This window comes from Labrus bergylta, chromosome 14 (assembly GCF_963930695.1).
Source record: "Labrus bergylta chromosome 14, fLabBer1.1, whole genome shotgun sequence".
Lineage (NCBI taxonomy): Eukaryota > Metazoa > Chordata > Actinopteri > Labriformes > Labridae > Labrus > Labrus bergylta.
In genome coordinates, this window is record NC_089208.1 from 18,520,705 (window position 1) to 18,537,003 (window position 16,299).

The 16,299-nt window shown below is 40.3% G+C and overlaps 1 protein-coding gene across 1 annotated transcript in view; it reads left to right on the forward strand.

Annotated features, from left to right (window-relative positions):
* Positions 1–16,299, forward strand: part of LOC109988379 (protocadherin Fat 3) — a 67,265-nt gene that overhangs the window by 14,088 nt on the left and 36,878 nt on the right. Inside the window, exons 6-18 of the mRNA XM_065963270.1 lie at positions 4,459–4,520; positions 5,616–5,930; positions 7,219–7,429; positions 8,763–8,834; positions 11,201–11,337; positions 11,921–12,196; positions 13,856–14,066; positions 14,235–14,449; positions 14,595–14,753; positions 14,915–15,036; positions 15,206–15,388; positions 15,485–15,599; positions 15,725–16,006. Coding sequence (XP_065819342.1) covers positions 4,459–4,520; positions 5,616–5,930; positions 7,219–7,429; positions 8,763–8,834; positions 11,201–11,337; positions 11,921–12,196; positions 13,856–14,066; positions 14,235–14,449; positions 14,595–14,753; positions 14,915–15,036; positions 15,206–15,388; positions 15,485–15,599; positions 15,725–16,006 — 2,360 coding nt within the window. The remainder of the gene's footprint in view (positions 1–4,458; positions 4,521–5,615; positions 5,931–7,218; positions 7,430–8,762; positions 8,835–11,200; positions 11,338–11,920; positions 12,197–13,855; positions 14,067–14,234; positions 14,450–14,594; positions 14,754–14,914; positions 15,037–15,205; positions 15,389–15,484; positions 15,600–15,724; positions 16,007–16,299) is intronic.

Sequence of the window (16,299 nt, forward strand, 5' to 3'; positions counted from 1 at the left end):
CTAGAGGAGATTTACTGATCCTCACTCACTAATGAACTTCACACAATACACACTTACTCTGACTTTGTTCTAATCTTTAAAAACCTTGAGAATAAAATGACACAGATATATTTTAAGTTATAACCTCTCACTGTGCCTGAGTTAATGCGTGACGTAAAAGCTATGAATAAATAATAACACACTGTTCATAACAAGCACTGTTAGTGCACTGTTAGTGCGTGTTTATTTAACTACTGTATGTGTGGTTGTGTGTGAGGGAGGTAAGGAGTTAAGTGTCATTTTAATCAATTGGTTACAACAGTGTGTTAGAGAGGGAAGCTGTGTTGCAAGGAGCCGATGACGATGATCCACCTCATATTGTATGAAGCTCAAATGACTCCTAAGCGCACATGTGTTAGCCGACTATGTGAGCCAGGAAAAAGACACAACAGCTGCATAAAATCATTTGATTTAGTGTGTCAAAGAGTGCGTCTTTATGTATGTGTGTGTGTGTCTGTTTACTTTCATGTGCCACAGGGGAGTCTTTTAAGCCATCTGAGCCCTGCTGTCTGTCTCTGTCAAACAGCCACAGCTTTTTGTCATGTGTTACTTATTAATTCTACACAAGGAGACTCATATTGATGACTGCCATGTTCAAACTGTGATCAATGTGCTTTCAGGGCAACACTGAAAAGGTTTTGAAAGTATTTTGCAAGCTTTTCTCTCAGACATCAGGTCTACTTCTATCAGCATATCAAAGCCTTTAATGAATAACATATGACCATTACAGATGTTCAAATACCATTTCTCCTTCCAGATACAAATTCTGACTCTCATTCTAACAGAACCAGATAGAAACACGGACCCAAATTTGCAGAGTCACGCGAGGCCGAGTTCAGTAGAAGGCAGAGTTTTAATAAAAAGGTCAGTGGCTAACAAAGGTTAGTGGTGCAAAACCCCCCAAAGGGGCAGGCTAAAGGCAAAAACGAGAAGTCAGGCAATGGTCAAGTAAGGAGCAATAAAAGCTGGCACAAGGCGACACAAGGGAACACACAACAAATTGGCAACAAGAGCGGGACACACTAGGATTAAATACACAACCAATCAGGGGGTAACGAGATACAGGTGAGAAAAATCAGGGCGGGGGGGGGGGGGAGAGCACAAGGCAGGAAAACAGAGGGATCAGGATGTGAAAGACAGAGACAAGGGTGAATACAAAGTAAAACAGGAAATTACAAAATACTAATATAAAGGAATAAAAAGAAAAACATTAGCCTACCTCAAGTAACTTGACAGGTTGTTATTACATTCTGATTCCTAGTCTTTATCACTACTGGTTAATGCTTCGACACTATTGCAATAATAAAATGTAATTATTATTATTATTTGAAGATGTAAAGCTAGAGGCCATGGTTGTCGTCATTTTCTGTCTACAACTAGCTAATTACACTGAATCCTAACCTGAGAAACTAGCTTGGCTGACATTAGCCGCAACTTAGCGTACTAAGCTCCTGATATTTTGAGAGACTTTCTTGGTAACACAACACTATTTTTGTGCCTTTGCATCATCATACATACCAAAACGCTGACTATTGTTGTGTTGCTAGCTTCAACCAGAGTTTTACTAGCTAGCTGCACACTGTTCCTGTTTGCCACTTGTAAACAGCAGAGTAGGCGTTTGTTAACGCTGTGTAATCTACTATTATGAATTAGAAACAAGTCACATTTTGTTTGGGCTTATAAATCATGGTACATGTGTTGACTTTTACAAAACAAATCCTTAAACAGCATTTTAGGAATTATCATAGCCTTTTATGATACTGGTATGGCTTTCTAAACTACTCAGAAAATGTTCTGGAAATACAAAAAAAACATCTATAAACTGTGAGTGTCATTACACTGGTCTAGAGAAATGGGACTGACAGTGCAAGCCTATTACTTTTGGTAATGATGAGACGTGCATGAGTGAGAGGTGTGTTCACTCTGAATCACTTCTCATACTGTTTACCAAGTCAAAAACTTTCTAAGCGCTAGACTGACTTCATTGGATAGATGAATAAACAAACCCCAGCCATTGATTTGCTTTCATAAAGCAGCTGTCATCCACACTAAGATCTGCGCCGCAGGCAAATCTCACCCTTCAAGTTTCAGATTGTCAAAACTTGGTTCTTGGGTGGTTGAAAGTTATACATTTTTCAGGTTCTCTCTTGAAGTGTCAGTTTGATGGGTTTTGAGGTTCTGCAACAATTCCCAAACTGTTTTTGAGCAGAACTTTGAATGAGCGCAAAGTGTGTTAATGTGCTGTGACAGCTTACAATGTTGTCTGTTTATCTCAGGGTGTGCGAATGAAGCCTTCTTTCCTTTTGGGGCGAAGCAAGAAGAGAGAAGTGTTGACACAGGGTGTTGCATTGAGTGTTTCTCACATGATTGCTTGGCTATGTCATGGAATCATAGAGGCTCTCTGTGACCTGTTATATAGACCACAAATAGATGGTATTGGTTTTGTTTGCCAACATCTAAAAAAATCCATTGTATTAGTCTGAGTCAATGTTCTAATTAACTATGAGAAAGTGTATGATGTTTCAAAATCTGAAGATTGTAATATTATTATTCCAAAGTTAGCAAATATCGCACAGTTCTCCCCTTTACACAACAAAGATTCAAGCTCTACATTGATGTTCTTTGCTTTGTTTTATTAGAAGAAAAAAAAAAATATAATATGGCCAATAATACACTTATGTGAATATGTGAAGATGTGGGTGGAGATGTTGTACATTTTCTAGTGTCCAATTAAAACAGGATTGTTCAACCATAGATTTGCTGTGTGGTGTAGATCATTGATTATCATTAGAGTTGTTACTCGCACTCTGTTCTGCTGAACAAGCCCCCCCCCCTTCCACTAACCCCTCCAGTCTCTCTCCTGCAGCTTGTGACCGCTGCTCTACATTCACTCCTAATTTGCTTAATTGAAGTTAGCCAGCGTAGCAAGCTCAAGGTGACACTGTTATATGTGCAAGCACGAGCGTGAGAGCGCACAAGTGTGTTTGTGCGCCGTGGTTTTAGTCTATCCTTGAGCATGAATATTTTAGGCGCCCAAAATAATCCCACTTTACCGAGACGCTTCATTGCACTGAAACAAACACATCATCACAACTCAATCAATCACTCTGTCGAAACAACCCACACAGAGGTAATATCTGAATACATATGTATGTGTGTGTGATTATTTGTGCATTGACCCATGTGTGAATAGATGTCTTATTTGCACAGCCTATAGTTACTCTGTCCAACTGTGTAATGAACTGTAAAGTAAATGAAAATAGGAATGCCTCAGCAGATACAGGTGTTCTTATTTTCTAAAACGTAATCATAGGAATCCAGCGCTTTTAAGGGAAATTTTCTCATGTTTAGTTGCTGTGAGTAAGACAGATCCGGGCTGTGACATGTGTGCTTTTTAATGTGTTTGGATACTCTCTTTAAATATTCAAGATTATGTTTACTTGTATTTTTCCTGATATATCTTCATACTTGAAATGCTGTTGTCCCAGCTCACAGCTGTGTAATACATTTTGTTTAAATAATAGTAATTAAACAACCCTGCTAAAAAAAAGTCAAATATTATTCCAAAATAAAACGACTAAAAATATTTTCAGTGACACCAGCTGATGTTTAGGAACAGGCAACAAAGTGAGGAGCATACTATGTTGAATGGTATGAACAGATTGTGATCATTATCATTCATTTCTTTGGAGAAAACAAAAGTCGACTGAATATTGTGAAAGTGTCTAGTATCTGGCTGAATCTGGGTGTGGAGTATTGTATGGTCTATTTTCTTGTTTTCCTGCTGGCTAGACTAACGTCTGGGGAACTTAAGATTTGTCTAACTCACAAAAGTTTTTTACTGTCTAAACCAATTATTGATTGATGACAAAAACTGTGCCTGTGATTGTTTGAGTGTGTTTGTGCGTGTGTGCCTGTGGGGCGTCTTTGTCGTTGCAAAATGACAGTGAGCTGGAAAGCAAGTGACAAAATAAGAAAACACTGGAATGAAAAGAGGGAACAGGAAGTGTCGGGGGGGAGGGGGGGGAATAGAGCTGTCGTCGCCTGTGATCTCTGGAGCAGCCCGCTCCCGTTTGTCAAAACATGGAACCATCATCTGTATAAACCGGTTCAATGATCGCTATTATCAATAGTGTTCGCTCCTTTCCCTCCTGTCCTGGTGGCACGCTGGCCAGCTGAGTGACCCTCTACTATATAGTGCCATATGAACATGTGCCAAATGCTATTGTCCCTGCCAAGGCTGCAGGCTATGTTTTTTCTGAGAGTGTATGGATGTATGTATGGACAGAAATGTTTATTCCAAAGAAAAAGACGTTCAATTTTGAAAATTATTTTGTGTTTAACAATGTTTAATAAGCTCACATGTTTTCAAAAAGCTGTGTTTTTTTAAATCTAAAGCTGCTCTTATCTGTTTTTTAGGCCTGATCACAACAACTGCGAGGAAACTGGACCGAGAACAACAGGCTGAGCACTTTTTAGAGGTACAGAAAATACCCGAGCAGTTTTTATAGATTCATAGTGTTATTATTTATCTGGCCCTGCCACTTGCCACAGCCCACTATTAACAGAGACAGGCTGGAGGACAACCCTGGCAGGCCCTCAAGGCTCCATAAACTGTGATGAATGGCTGTAGTTTTGGGCCCCAGGTTTAGAATTTTCTAAATGTAATCGTTCATCATTGGTTATCTTCTCTACTCAGGACGGGAACAGGGAGGAGAGGGGTTGCTCTGCCCGGTGTTTGATAAGCGCAGACACCAGGCATACAGATAGCTCTGTGATTTCCATTCCTTCAGCTCCTGCTGCTCTGCATGCAGATGAACCTGATAATCACAGATTCGCGAGCAAACTTCGACTTCCCCAGACTTTTTCTTACAACTTATTAAATGAATCCGAAACTACAAGCACTCTGTTTGTCTGCGAGGAGGAATGAAATGACCCAAACTTGACCCTGAGTGATGTGGTCTACCGTTTTGCTTCTGTATTGCCACTTGACTCTTCAAGACTCAATTACTTTTTATGCTGCTTTGTTCTGCTCCAATACTTAATAAGGATGCCAACGCAGCACAAAAAAAAAAAGCAGAACAAGATGTTGAGGGAGGCTGGCATCTAACAGCATCACATACTTAACACCTGAAAGGAGTTTAAAATTGGGGGCAGAGAGGTCTTTGTTGTTGCTTCTTTCTGTCATGTCTTCTTCTGAGCTTTCAATAGGAATGCCAGTCCAGTCTTGCCACACACTGCTCCCCCTGCCAGCCTCTGCTGCCTGTTTGTAATTAATAGTCAAGTGAGCAGTCAGGCTGGCAGCAGTGGTGTCCACCCCGATCTGATCTGATTGATCAGTGATCAGACCTCTGCCTCTGCCCCCAGGGGATCAATAATACAAAGCGATTTCCTGGGAAAGCAACTCCACGTGGGCCAGCATTCCACATTCACAGCCACACACATAGAGCCAACATTTTGTGATGTTCTTATATCCCTATCAAATACGACCTCAAATATAAAAAAAAAAAAACATGTTCAAAACAACAAAACAATGAGGCTTCTCTTTGCTCTAATGGTTTGTATGTTTACTTTAGGTAACAGTCATAGACGGCCCAGTAACCACCCGCCAGTCCACCGTGTGGGTAATAGTTCACATCGAGGATGAGAACGACAACCCACCCACCTTCCCTGAGGTCACATACCGCATCAGCCTGACCGAACGAGACCGCAACAAGCGTGGGGAACCAGTCTATCGTGTCTTCGCTTATGACCGGGACCTCGGTGCAAATGGTAACATCACCTACAGCATCATTGATGGAAATGAGGATGATAAGTTCAGTATCGACCCCAGAACGGCTATGGTGTCATCAAAGAAGATGGTGACAGCTGGAAGCTATGATATCCTCACTGTAAGTGTCATTTAACAGATTTAAAAAAAACGGTTATTTGCTTTTTTTTTGTGTCCTGATTTTTCTTTAAGTGCTGTTTGGTATTTAGCTCGGCTATTGAAAGCTTTCCAATGAGATGCTGCTAAGGAGATTACAGCACTCATTAGCAACAAGGTGAACGTGACAATAAATCTATAGCCTGAATTACTCACTAAAGATGCTCTTACTTAGGATAAAGGCACAGTGCTCCTCTATTTCCTCTTCCTGGTTACTGCTTTTACAATGTGTGTTTTCTGATTCAACTTCATTTAAAGCCTCTCTGGTTCTATTAGTTCGTTTTTCAACCCTTATATTGGTAAAGAAAAAAATTATTTCCATGGTCAACAAACTTAAAAAAAATTCAAAGGGGTTGGCAGAGCAGACCTGAAGTTGTTTTTTATGCACATCAGGTTGCCAAGTGCATTTTGGATAACTACTGCATGATTTGCGTTTTATCCCCTCTGTCAGACCCGGTGTAATCCGAAAAAAAAAAAAATAAAGAATAAATTGCCATTTGTGTAGCTTCCTTTTTTTCATACAAGCAATGTATTCATTCCTCTCCAGTCCCTCTTTCATATGCACTGCAGACACTTGAATTTCCTTATGCATCTCATTCACTGATTAGCTTGTCACTTCTGTGTGCTTTCGAAGTCTATCCCCACGCCTGTGCTCAGCTGAAGTGGTAAAAAGCTCACATTTTGAAATGTGGAAGCAGCAGACAGGGACGACAAACACACCAATCCTCTCCCCCCCCCGCAGCCATCTTTCTTTATTTTAGGGGTAATGCTGTTCTCAAAGCAAATAATGGTTGGAAGAATATATTTGGCTCTCAGGTTCAGCTCTTCAGTGAGCACCACTTACGGCACCATTTTTTATAATTACCTCTCATATAGGTTCCTCCCAAGATTTAAGTTGATTTATTCTGCTTAATGCTTTTCCTATTTGGTGTGGGAAAAGCAGAGCAAGATATTCAAAGTCCGACAGAGACGGCGCGTGCCATTAAACTGTAATGGCTGAGATCAATTTTGAGGTTTGCAAAAACGATTATGTATAGATGGGACGTAGGGGTGTAGACGTGTGTAGATGTAGAGTAGATGAGGATAAATCACATCCATATATCCTTAAAGAAATGTTTGACTCTGAAGTAGAGAGGCTAGAACATGCCAGATTTCCTGTTGTTTGCTTATGCTAACACAAGATCCATCTGTTGTTCTTAGTCTTCTATCAGCACTTGTTGATGTTTGATTTATACGTATTTTTCTTCTCTTAGATTAAAGCCGAGGACAGCGGGGATCCTCCCTTATGGTCGACTGTCAAACTCCACGTCGAGTGGATTCGCAAACCTGTCCCCTCGCCCGTGCCTCTCCAATTCACCCAGAGGTACTACAACTTCTCTATCCTGGAGACGGCTGCTGTAGCTCAGCCAGTGGGAGTAGTCGCTGTCAGCCAGTCGAGTACACCTCTTTGGTTCAACATCATCGGTAAGTACATTTCAGTCAATATTAATATAACAGAGAAGGTTTGGCTGGGAAATTAAAGTGCTCTGGGTTCTCCAAGGCAGCACAAGTGACTCTTATCATTTGTCAAATTTGCTTTGTTAAATCTTCTCCAAATAGTTACTTGATGTGTTATTGATGTATTATTATTGTTTAATTCATTTATTTTCACAGCTCAGATTTGTCAGCTTACCTTGAATTGTCCCTTGAGGGATGCATAAAGTGTTTAGAATCTAACTGACTTCATAGCTTCATAGTGCAGTTTTATGGGGGTTGCTTTTGAGAGATGTTTGTTTGGCTTTTTGGGTCAGATCTGTTGCACATGAAGCCCTGGAAGCAACGTATTTCACACCCTGCAATGTAAAAGTTAGCATAGTGTTAAGTCTCCAGATACAGATTGCAGACTTCTTCAAAGACTTCAGCAAATTTCCTGTAACTTGGAGATATTTTAGGTGTTCTTATTTCTTACACTGCTGTCACTCTTCGCAATCTTGCCTGTAGTAAGCATTTCTCCCAGTCAAAAATGACTTTGTTACAATCAAAGGGCATTTGACACATTGTGTAGTTGTTATTATACAGGCATACATGCCTTATATAAAACATTTTGATCTTTAGGGTTTATTTTTCTAAAAGCAAACTGAAAAACTAAGGGCAAAAAATAAAAGTTTGCTGCTGCTTCTTATTTTTTTGTACTCTGGTGAGGCAATAAATCTTCTCAGGAGCTTAATGGTTCTATGTCTGTCTGCCTTTTTCAAGAAAATTGAGCTCTGCCTTGGCCCCTGATTCAAGCCTTTGACAGAATAATCAGTGAATAACTCATTATCGATTGCCACTCACCAGTTCTGATTACGAAAGTCTTTGCAAAGACCAAATTCCCATACTTGGATGTGAATGTAAGAAGATGCTCTTGTTCTTTTCCAGCCACACTCATCAAATACAGACACTGTGAACGTGGTTTGTTTTCACTGTTCCACTTTTACAGTTGGTATCAGTGGAGTAATTTTGCAGCAGAAATTCATTAATATTTTACATAATTTTTACGCAAATTAAAATCATGATTATTATTCTCTCTCTGAAACTTTGAGAACTGGACTTTAATATCATCCATGATTGAATTACATTTCCCACACTTTGCTGAAGTATTCTGAGGTAAAGTTCACTTGCATTACTTAATAATGTATATGAATGTGAAGTCAAGTAGTCGACTTTGCAGAGTGCTGTATATACTGTAGATGATACAGACCTTTGAAGACCATCCTTGGCTCCCTAAATATTAATTGTCTCTTCCTCTCCCTCTCTTTCTCTCTGCGCGGTCAAGGAGGGCGGCTTGCCAGAGAAACGTTCTACATCCCCCAGAATGCATGTGGAAGGAACTGCTCACTGGACACAGGTCTGGTCCAAACTAATTTTTCTTCATTTTCTGTCCTTTAATACCAAAGCCTACTGTAGGAGAAATTTAGATTAGTAGCATTCAGCATTAGTGCCGTCCGTGTTTGTTCAAAGGATGCACTGATTGGTTCTGAAAAGCTGGGAAAGGATTCTGATTCATCTCCTCACAAACAACAACAGTTTATAATTTCTGCCCGGGCTGTTCAACCTTTAAATGCCTCTTTGGAAAGTAAACGGGGAGGTGATCTGCATGTATTGTTGAGATAAAACTTCACAAAGACTTACCTGCATTTAAATACCTGAACATCTTGAGACATTATGGCGGTGATGCCCCCTTTACACCCAACATTACTTACTGAGTCTAATGCTACACCCGCCATTTGTTGGGATACAGTTCAATTAAAGTTAATTCATTTTGTCTTACTGGCATTAATGTAAGCTATATAAACAGATTCTGTATACAAATGTGGATACTGCATATAAGGAGCAGTTACAATCCCCTTGTAAAGGTTGTCTTTCAATTCCATTCTCACCTCTCGAGAGACTAATTCTGAGCAATGACCCACATGAAAAAGTTAGTCTTGGTCCTTCGTCCTGTAATCTCCTCTGATTACACCAAATGCTTTAAAAATGTTGCCGTCACTCCTAGAGGCTGAGAAAGTTATGGAAGTTATTTCTGCTGAAGTGTGAACATTGAGGTAAATCAAAAAAGCTGAAATAATACACTTCATACAATCCAGAAAGCTGCCTGTAAATGTGTGTCGTTTTGTTCTCAAACTTATCCATGAGATCCCTTTCAGTATGTAGGTTTTTAGTCTCTGGCTAAACATCTGTAAACATCTGTACCCATGTACATGTACCTGTCCTATTCTTTTGAAAGCTATGTCTCAGAGAGGAGTATCTTCAAGATGAACACAAGTCCTGCTTCTGATTTATTGTATAGCTTTGACCTTCAGACAAAAGGATGTCACCGAAGATTGATAAATGGACAATCTTACCTCACTTTAACGTTTAAGTGCTTGTTTTCCGGCTGCCACTCAAACTGTCTACTGATAATTAAATGCTCTGCAGAGAAAGGAGAAAGGGAGTTGTTTACCAATATTTCTTCTCATATAGTATTTTATATAGTCCTCCTTATGCCATTGTATTTCTATAGTAAGGATTTCTTTCTTACAAAATCAATTTACAAATACCCAAAACCTCATCAGCCACAGCAACACATTCTGTGGGAAACTGATGACTATGAGTTGCAACGTGAACGGTTAAAAAAGGCATACAACTACTGGACTGTATTTCTAGCTTAGTGTGGACTTTCATACTTCACATACATGTCACTGCATTGCTATGGGATCTTTTGCCTTGTAGAATGTGTGAAACCATCAACACAGGGAGCGATTTATAGTGGAGCACCACAAAAGACCTCTGTTGTTAGTCACGACAGTCAATTACAGTCTAATAGCAATTAAGCTTATTGTTTTGATACAGGTGAGTAGGTAAACTAGCTGGGTAATTATTAAAGAGTGAAATTATTGGCTATCTAACTCAGCAGTAATTACCACATTAATTTACATACATTTTCAAATCTAAGTCATAAATTATTTGCTTTTACATACAGTTTATCTGCCAGTATAGTAAACCGAAAGTCTGAATATAGTACCACTTATATTACTAAAAGTAACCCTGAAGCAGGATAAGACCCTCCAGAGGCACCTCGTACAGACAGGGGAAAAAACAATGCATTTTGTTCCTCAGAAACTACAGATTGTGATTTCTGTGAGATTGTTGTGTAATATTGACCAACCTCTCCTTCAACAAAAAAAAACGCAACAAAAAAAAAAAAGAATCCCTGTGGTGTGCTTCGACTCAACACGCCTCAGTGGTCCTGTGAAAAATGCCCAATCAGTATTCATATGCTGAGCGGAGCTCAAGCGCCCAGATATCTCGAGAGAGACGCTGGAATGAGACGAAGGATGGCACAGAATACCTAACACGCATCAATCCTCTCTACCTCACTCTAATCAAACATTAAGCTTCTAAACTGTACACTCACCGCCAGCGGAAAACACCCAGCTGCTGGGTTTTTGATCTCCGAGATGGGTTGTGTTTTGGAGTGATAAGACAGATGTTTGTGTGGCTCTTAACAGCTCTCAGGGTGCCAAGTAGGTTGGGTGCTACATTGCATTGAATTGCAGTTCATTTTATTTCACAGACCCTCCAGCTCCAGACGCAGGCACCTGGCCAAAACAATTACACAGTAATAAGTTAGAGCACCTGAGTTTAGAACGCAGAGTGAATACAAAATGACTGAAACTCCCTGTGATATATGTGTGTGTGTGTGTGTGCATGTTTGTGTGTGTGTGATCCCAGGGAGCTTTGACATGCAGTTTGACCTTCAAGTCGGGGTGGGGACTCTAGTTGTAGCCAAGCCTCTGGATGCAGAGGTGCAGTCCGTCTACAACATGACCATACAGGTGACAGATGGGACCAACTTCGCCATGGCACAGGTACACACACTTTTGATTTGTTATGTACTTGCACTGCCTCTCACACACTCACTACCCATATTTAATTAAATTATTGTTACCTCCTCCTCGGGGAGCTGTTTATTTCCAGCTTTCCACCTTCCTAAGTGCACTCCCTTTTTCTGAAATTATCTCCTGCTGAGTATGTAATTTGCTTTTTGTTGCTCTGTTTTTGACATTTTGTGTGCCACTGCTGTCTTGGCTGGCATACTAGGTCTGCTTTGTAATGGAAATCCTTGGTAGAGTGGATTAATTGGATTAGCCTTGGCAAATAAAGGGCAAGTGTTTGTATAAATGCAGAAAAAATGCTCATATCCTTTTAAGCTTAAACCATACCATTACTATTGATTTAACAACAGGAGTTAAGTGGAGCTCTGCCTTAAATGTATTCTTTTAGTGGGTTATATATTATCTGTCAAAAAGCTAACCTAGAACTTTGAGATGTGTCTTAAAAGTTTAGAGCATTATTAAATCGACACACAAGGGCTCTTATCTTCATGAATGATTTCCTCCATTTATTCTCTGTTCCTACTTTTCCACTTCTTTCTCACTCTGTTACACTTAGGTGTTCATTCGAATACAAGACAGCAACGACAATCCTCCCATCTTTTCCCAGCCAGCCTATGATGTCAGCATCTCTGAGGATGTACCGGTTGATATGGAGCTTGTGCGGGTTAGAGCCACAGACGTGGATGAACGTTCCCGTCTGAGCTTCTCCATCTACGGCAGCGTGGACCCAGCTAGTATGAGACTGTTCCGGGTCAATCCTGGCACGGGAGTCGTCTACACTGCAGACAGGCTGGACTACGAGGCCAGAACACAGCACATCATCACTATTATGGTGAATAAGAATAAATAAGAGTGTAATGTCTTTTCTGTGTGTACTTCAGTAAGTGCTTAAATCAAGCAGCAACGTCCTAAGCCTAGAAATTAAGCCAATGTGTAAGTGCCAAAAACGGCTGTTCCTCGAGTAGCTGCTTGAGGCTCACTCCAAAAGAACATTCTCTGTATGGCTTATTAGTAAATGCCCAACTTTACATCAAAATTGAACTTTCAAAGCATGGTATATAAAATGGATGTATAGTATATATATATATATATATATATATATATAACTGACCAGTTAAAATTAGATTAAGCCTCAGGAATATGCACATAACCTGTATAAAACATGGACATAGTCTCAGTGACATCACCCATTGGTTTTTGAAGAGGCATTTTGAACAATGGCAGTCGTGATATTTGAAATGCTATCTTATCCTAGCTTTCAATTGATCTAGATACAGGAAAAGAGGTGGATTTGTGGCGAGCCTTAAGCTTCCTAGCAAGCAGCTACAACATGCCACCCTGTCAGTCACTCGGCTACACCCCTTATTTTACAGTGTGCATGAAAACGAAATGGGTTGGAGAGACCAAAACTGTTTTTTGTACCAGTACCATTAAGTAATTAATTCTGCTGTAAAATGGTCATCCTAACATGCCTGGTAATAGGGCTCCTAGGCTATTGCAACTAGCCTCAAGTGGACACTGGAGGAACTGCACTTTTGCACTTCTGCATTGGTTTCATTTTTCAACACCTGAGGTTGTCGCTTGGTTTTACATTAGGTGCCATGGGTGCTTTGAGTGACTGGTGGATGCTGGTAGCTGTCTGCTCGGTATCTCCTTAGCTACTTAAGTCACTACGTCCAACCTCTGCACCCGGTTTTCAGTTGTTGCTGCCTTTTGAGAAGTTTTTATGCACATCTTAGACATATATCGTGGCTTTGTGCTTTATTATTTATTGGCCATCCAAGAAGTCTGTTCTTAAGCTTTTCCGGCAATTAAAAAAAATATATTTATTTTGTTGACACTAGCACCAGCTTAACTAGCAGGTCGTTATACCTGGCTTTTTTTCTTTTGCTAATTTAGTGTTTGTCATACATTAATATATTTGTGGAGACTTGCGCGTGGTAGTCGGGATTATTGTTGGAATATCCTTGCAGGTAAGACTGTTAGTTGTAGTGAAAAGATGATATAGTAACACTTATTTAAATAATACCCTTTTCATGTCAATTAACTGCTACTCTCTAGAAATGGGGGCGAGTTAGCAAATACATTATGCACACCATCATAGCTTAATAGTCTGATGACAACTCCAATCAGCACCCATAAGAATTACAGCAGAAGCTCCTGCTGTGGGAATCAAGATGGATAACTAACGCATAGGCCATCTTGTAAATTATCCACGGGTACAGACTGTTAGGCTTAGATTACATTGAGTTTGCCAACCCTTCAAAAAGAGGGTTTTCATCTGCCTTTAAGAAAAAGGCAGATGACAAATCAATAGGTGATGTCGCAGTGGCTATCTCTATTATACAGTTTAAAATTATGCATGTACCTGTGCTCTTTTTCAAGTGCTGCTCCTCTTGGCAGCTGTGCCTGACTTTCTTAATTTAATCTGATTTCTTTTATTAATCACCCCCTTCAATGTTATCCATATTCATCTCTAATTTCGCTCCAGGTCAAGGATCAAGAGTTTCCATTTAACCGTGACCTGGCTCGTATCCTGGTAGCGGTGGAGGACTCCAATGACAACATCCCCTACTTCACCAGCACTGTATATGACGCTGTGGCATATGAGTCTTCCCCTATAGACACTTCTGTACTGCAAGTGACAGCCTTAGACAAAGACAATGGGATTAATGGAAAACTCACCTATAGTATCGAAGCAGGTGGGATTCTATCAGATAATAAAGACGTCTGTTTTAATTATGTTGTTTTTCTGCTGTTATAAACCCTGCCTTGAACCGTGAATGGCTTTTTAATGCTTTCTCCGAGGAGAGCTAATTGGGATTGGTATTTACCAGTAATGATGTCTCTAACCTTTCTGCTTCTTGCAGGTAACAGCGGTGGTGTGTTTGGCATTGATAATACCACGGGGCTTATCTACATTGCCAAGGACTTGGACACCAACTCTCTAGGCTTTTACACACTCACCGTGCGTGTCACAGACAGTGGATTTCCTCCGTTAATGGCCACAGCTACAGCACGCATATCCTTGATCCTCTCCGACTTCTCCAAACCCAAATTCTCTCAGAAAGAGTATCAGGCAGAGGTAAAGAGAGACATGAATAATTGACAGGATGCAAGAGAGGTTCCAGATAGGAATAATGAAAAGCTGCAGGCTGAAGTGGCTTTATACTTTTGTAACTATCACCAAAGTGCCCAAAAATGATATAATTTTATCTTTGTATCTACAGATTATGGAGAACAGCACTATAGGAACACATGTGACCACTGTTAGTGCTCTCAGCCGCTCCGCGCTCTTTTATGATATCACCAGGGGCAACGAGGAGCACAGCTTCTTCATCAACCATCACACTGGTGTAATAAGTACCCGCAAACCACTTGACTTTGAGGTTCGTAAATGATTGTGTTTTAAAGTGGTCTGTATGTAAATTATAGCCATCTGCTAAGTTGTGGCTAGACATGGTTTAGTCTCTTAATATGTATTAGCTTATACATATGCATATAAAATGACACTTTAACTTATTGGATTTCTGTGGGGGTTTTTTTGCAGCAAACATCCTCCTACCTCCTGGTGGTGCATGCTCTGAGCATGGCTGGAGAGGAGGCAAGCACTACTGTTATCATTCAGGTGGGGGATGTCAATGATTGCCCCCCTATCTTCCAACAAATCAGGTATCTGTAGCAGTCAAAAAAGAAGTATCAGTGTCTGTCAAAAAAGAAGAAATTTCATGCTTCTGTGATGCTTGCTGAGCTGTGTTGAGTGCTGACAACATGCAATTTTTTGGAGTGTTTTATGCTTTTCTCTTTTACACCAGAGTCCTGTTTGTCTTTACTTTTACAGGTATGTGGGAGCAATCAGTGAGGCTGCTCCAGTGAACAGTGTGGTGATGGGAGAGGATGGTTACCCTCTTGTCATACAGGCCACTGACAGGGATCGCAATCACAACGCCTTGCTAGAGTTCCAGATTTTAGATGAGACTGCTCGTATATTTTTCAGCGTAGACTCTGGGACAGGATCGATAAGGTAGATTATGACTTTTTTGATATATTTAATTCAAATGATACATCAAATTATAACTTGAGTGGATTTCTTATTAATCGAATTGTTTGTACATTTTAGAACGATTGCAAGTCTGGACTATGAGACTTTCTCTGAGTTTGTCTTCCGAGTTCACGTTCGAGACAGCGGTCAGCCTCCAAAGAGTGCTGACAGCCCAGCAGAGGTGGTTATAAAGGCAAGTATATGACATTTGAATCAGCATTCACTACCTGATGAAGGATTCTTGAAGGATCTTGACTCATTTTCATTCTTAGGTTACATTTTTGGACATTTCCCCCTTTGTGTTTTCCTTTTTCCTAGGTGATCAACATCAATGACTCGCCTCCAAAGTTATTACAGGATACCTACGAGACAATACTCCTACTGCCGACCTACGTGGGAGTGGAGGTCCTAAAGGTTGAGGCTTTCGACCCTGACATGACTGCTGACCTCACCCTGAACCCGGACATATCCATCACGCCCCAGCTGGTATATTCTCTGGTGGACAGCAATGTGGAGTACTTCTCTGTGGAGCGCTACACTGGACTAGTAACTGTCATTAATGAGAACCTCAGTAAAGACCGGTACCGCTTCAATGTGAAGGTAAGGGATCGCCACTAGTTGTCCTTATGCAGAATACTTCAATACCTCAGATTTCTCTCAAGAGATTTTCTATGATATGTTAGGCTATGTTGAACCATACATGCAACAGAATGAAGCGGTACAGTTGCAGCAGCAGAAAAAAAGATTTGTATTAAATTGCAGTTTTTACCTCACAGAAATTGTAATGCATTCAGTGGTTGAAGCAGGAAATCTGACCCTTCATCTGGTCTTCTTTCCCTTTTTTCCTCATTTGCTTCATGTAATATTAACACTTAACGTTTCACACAGTAGGT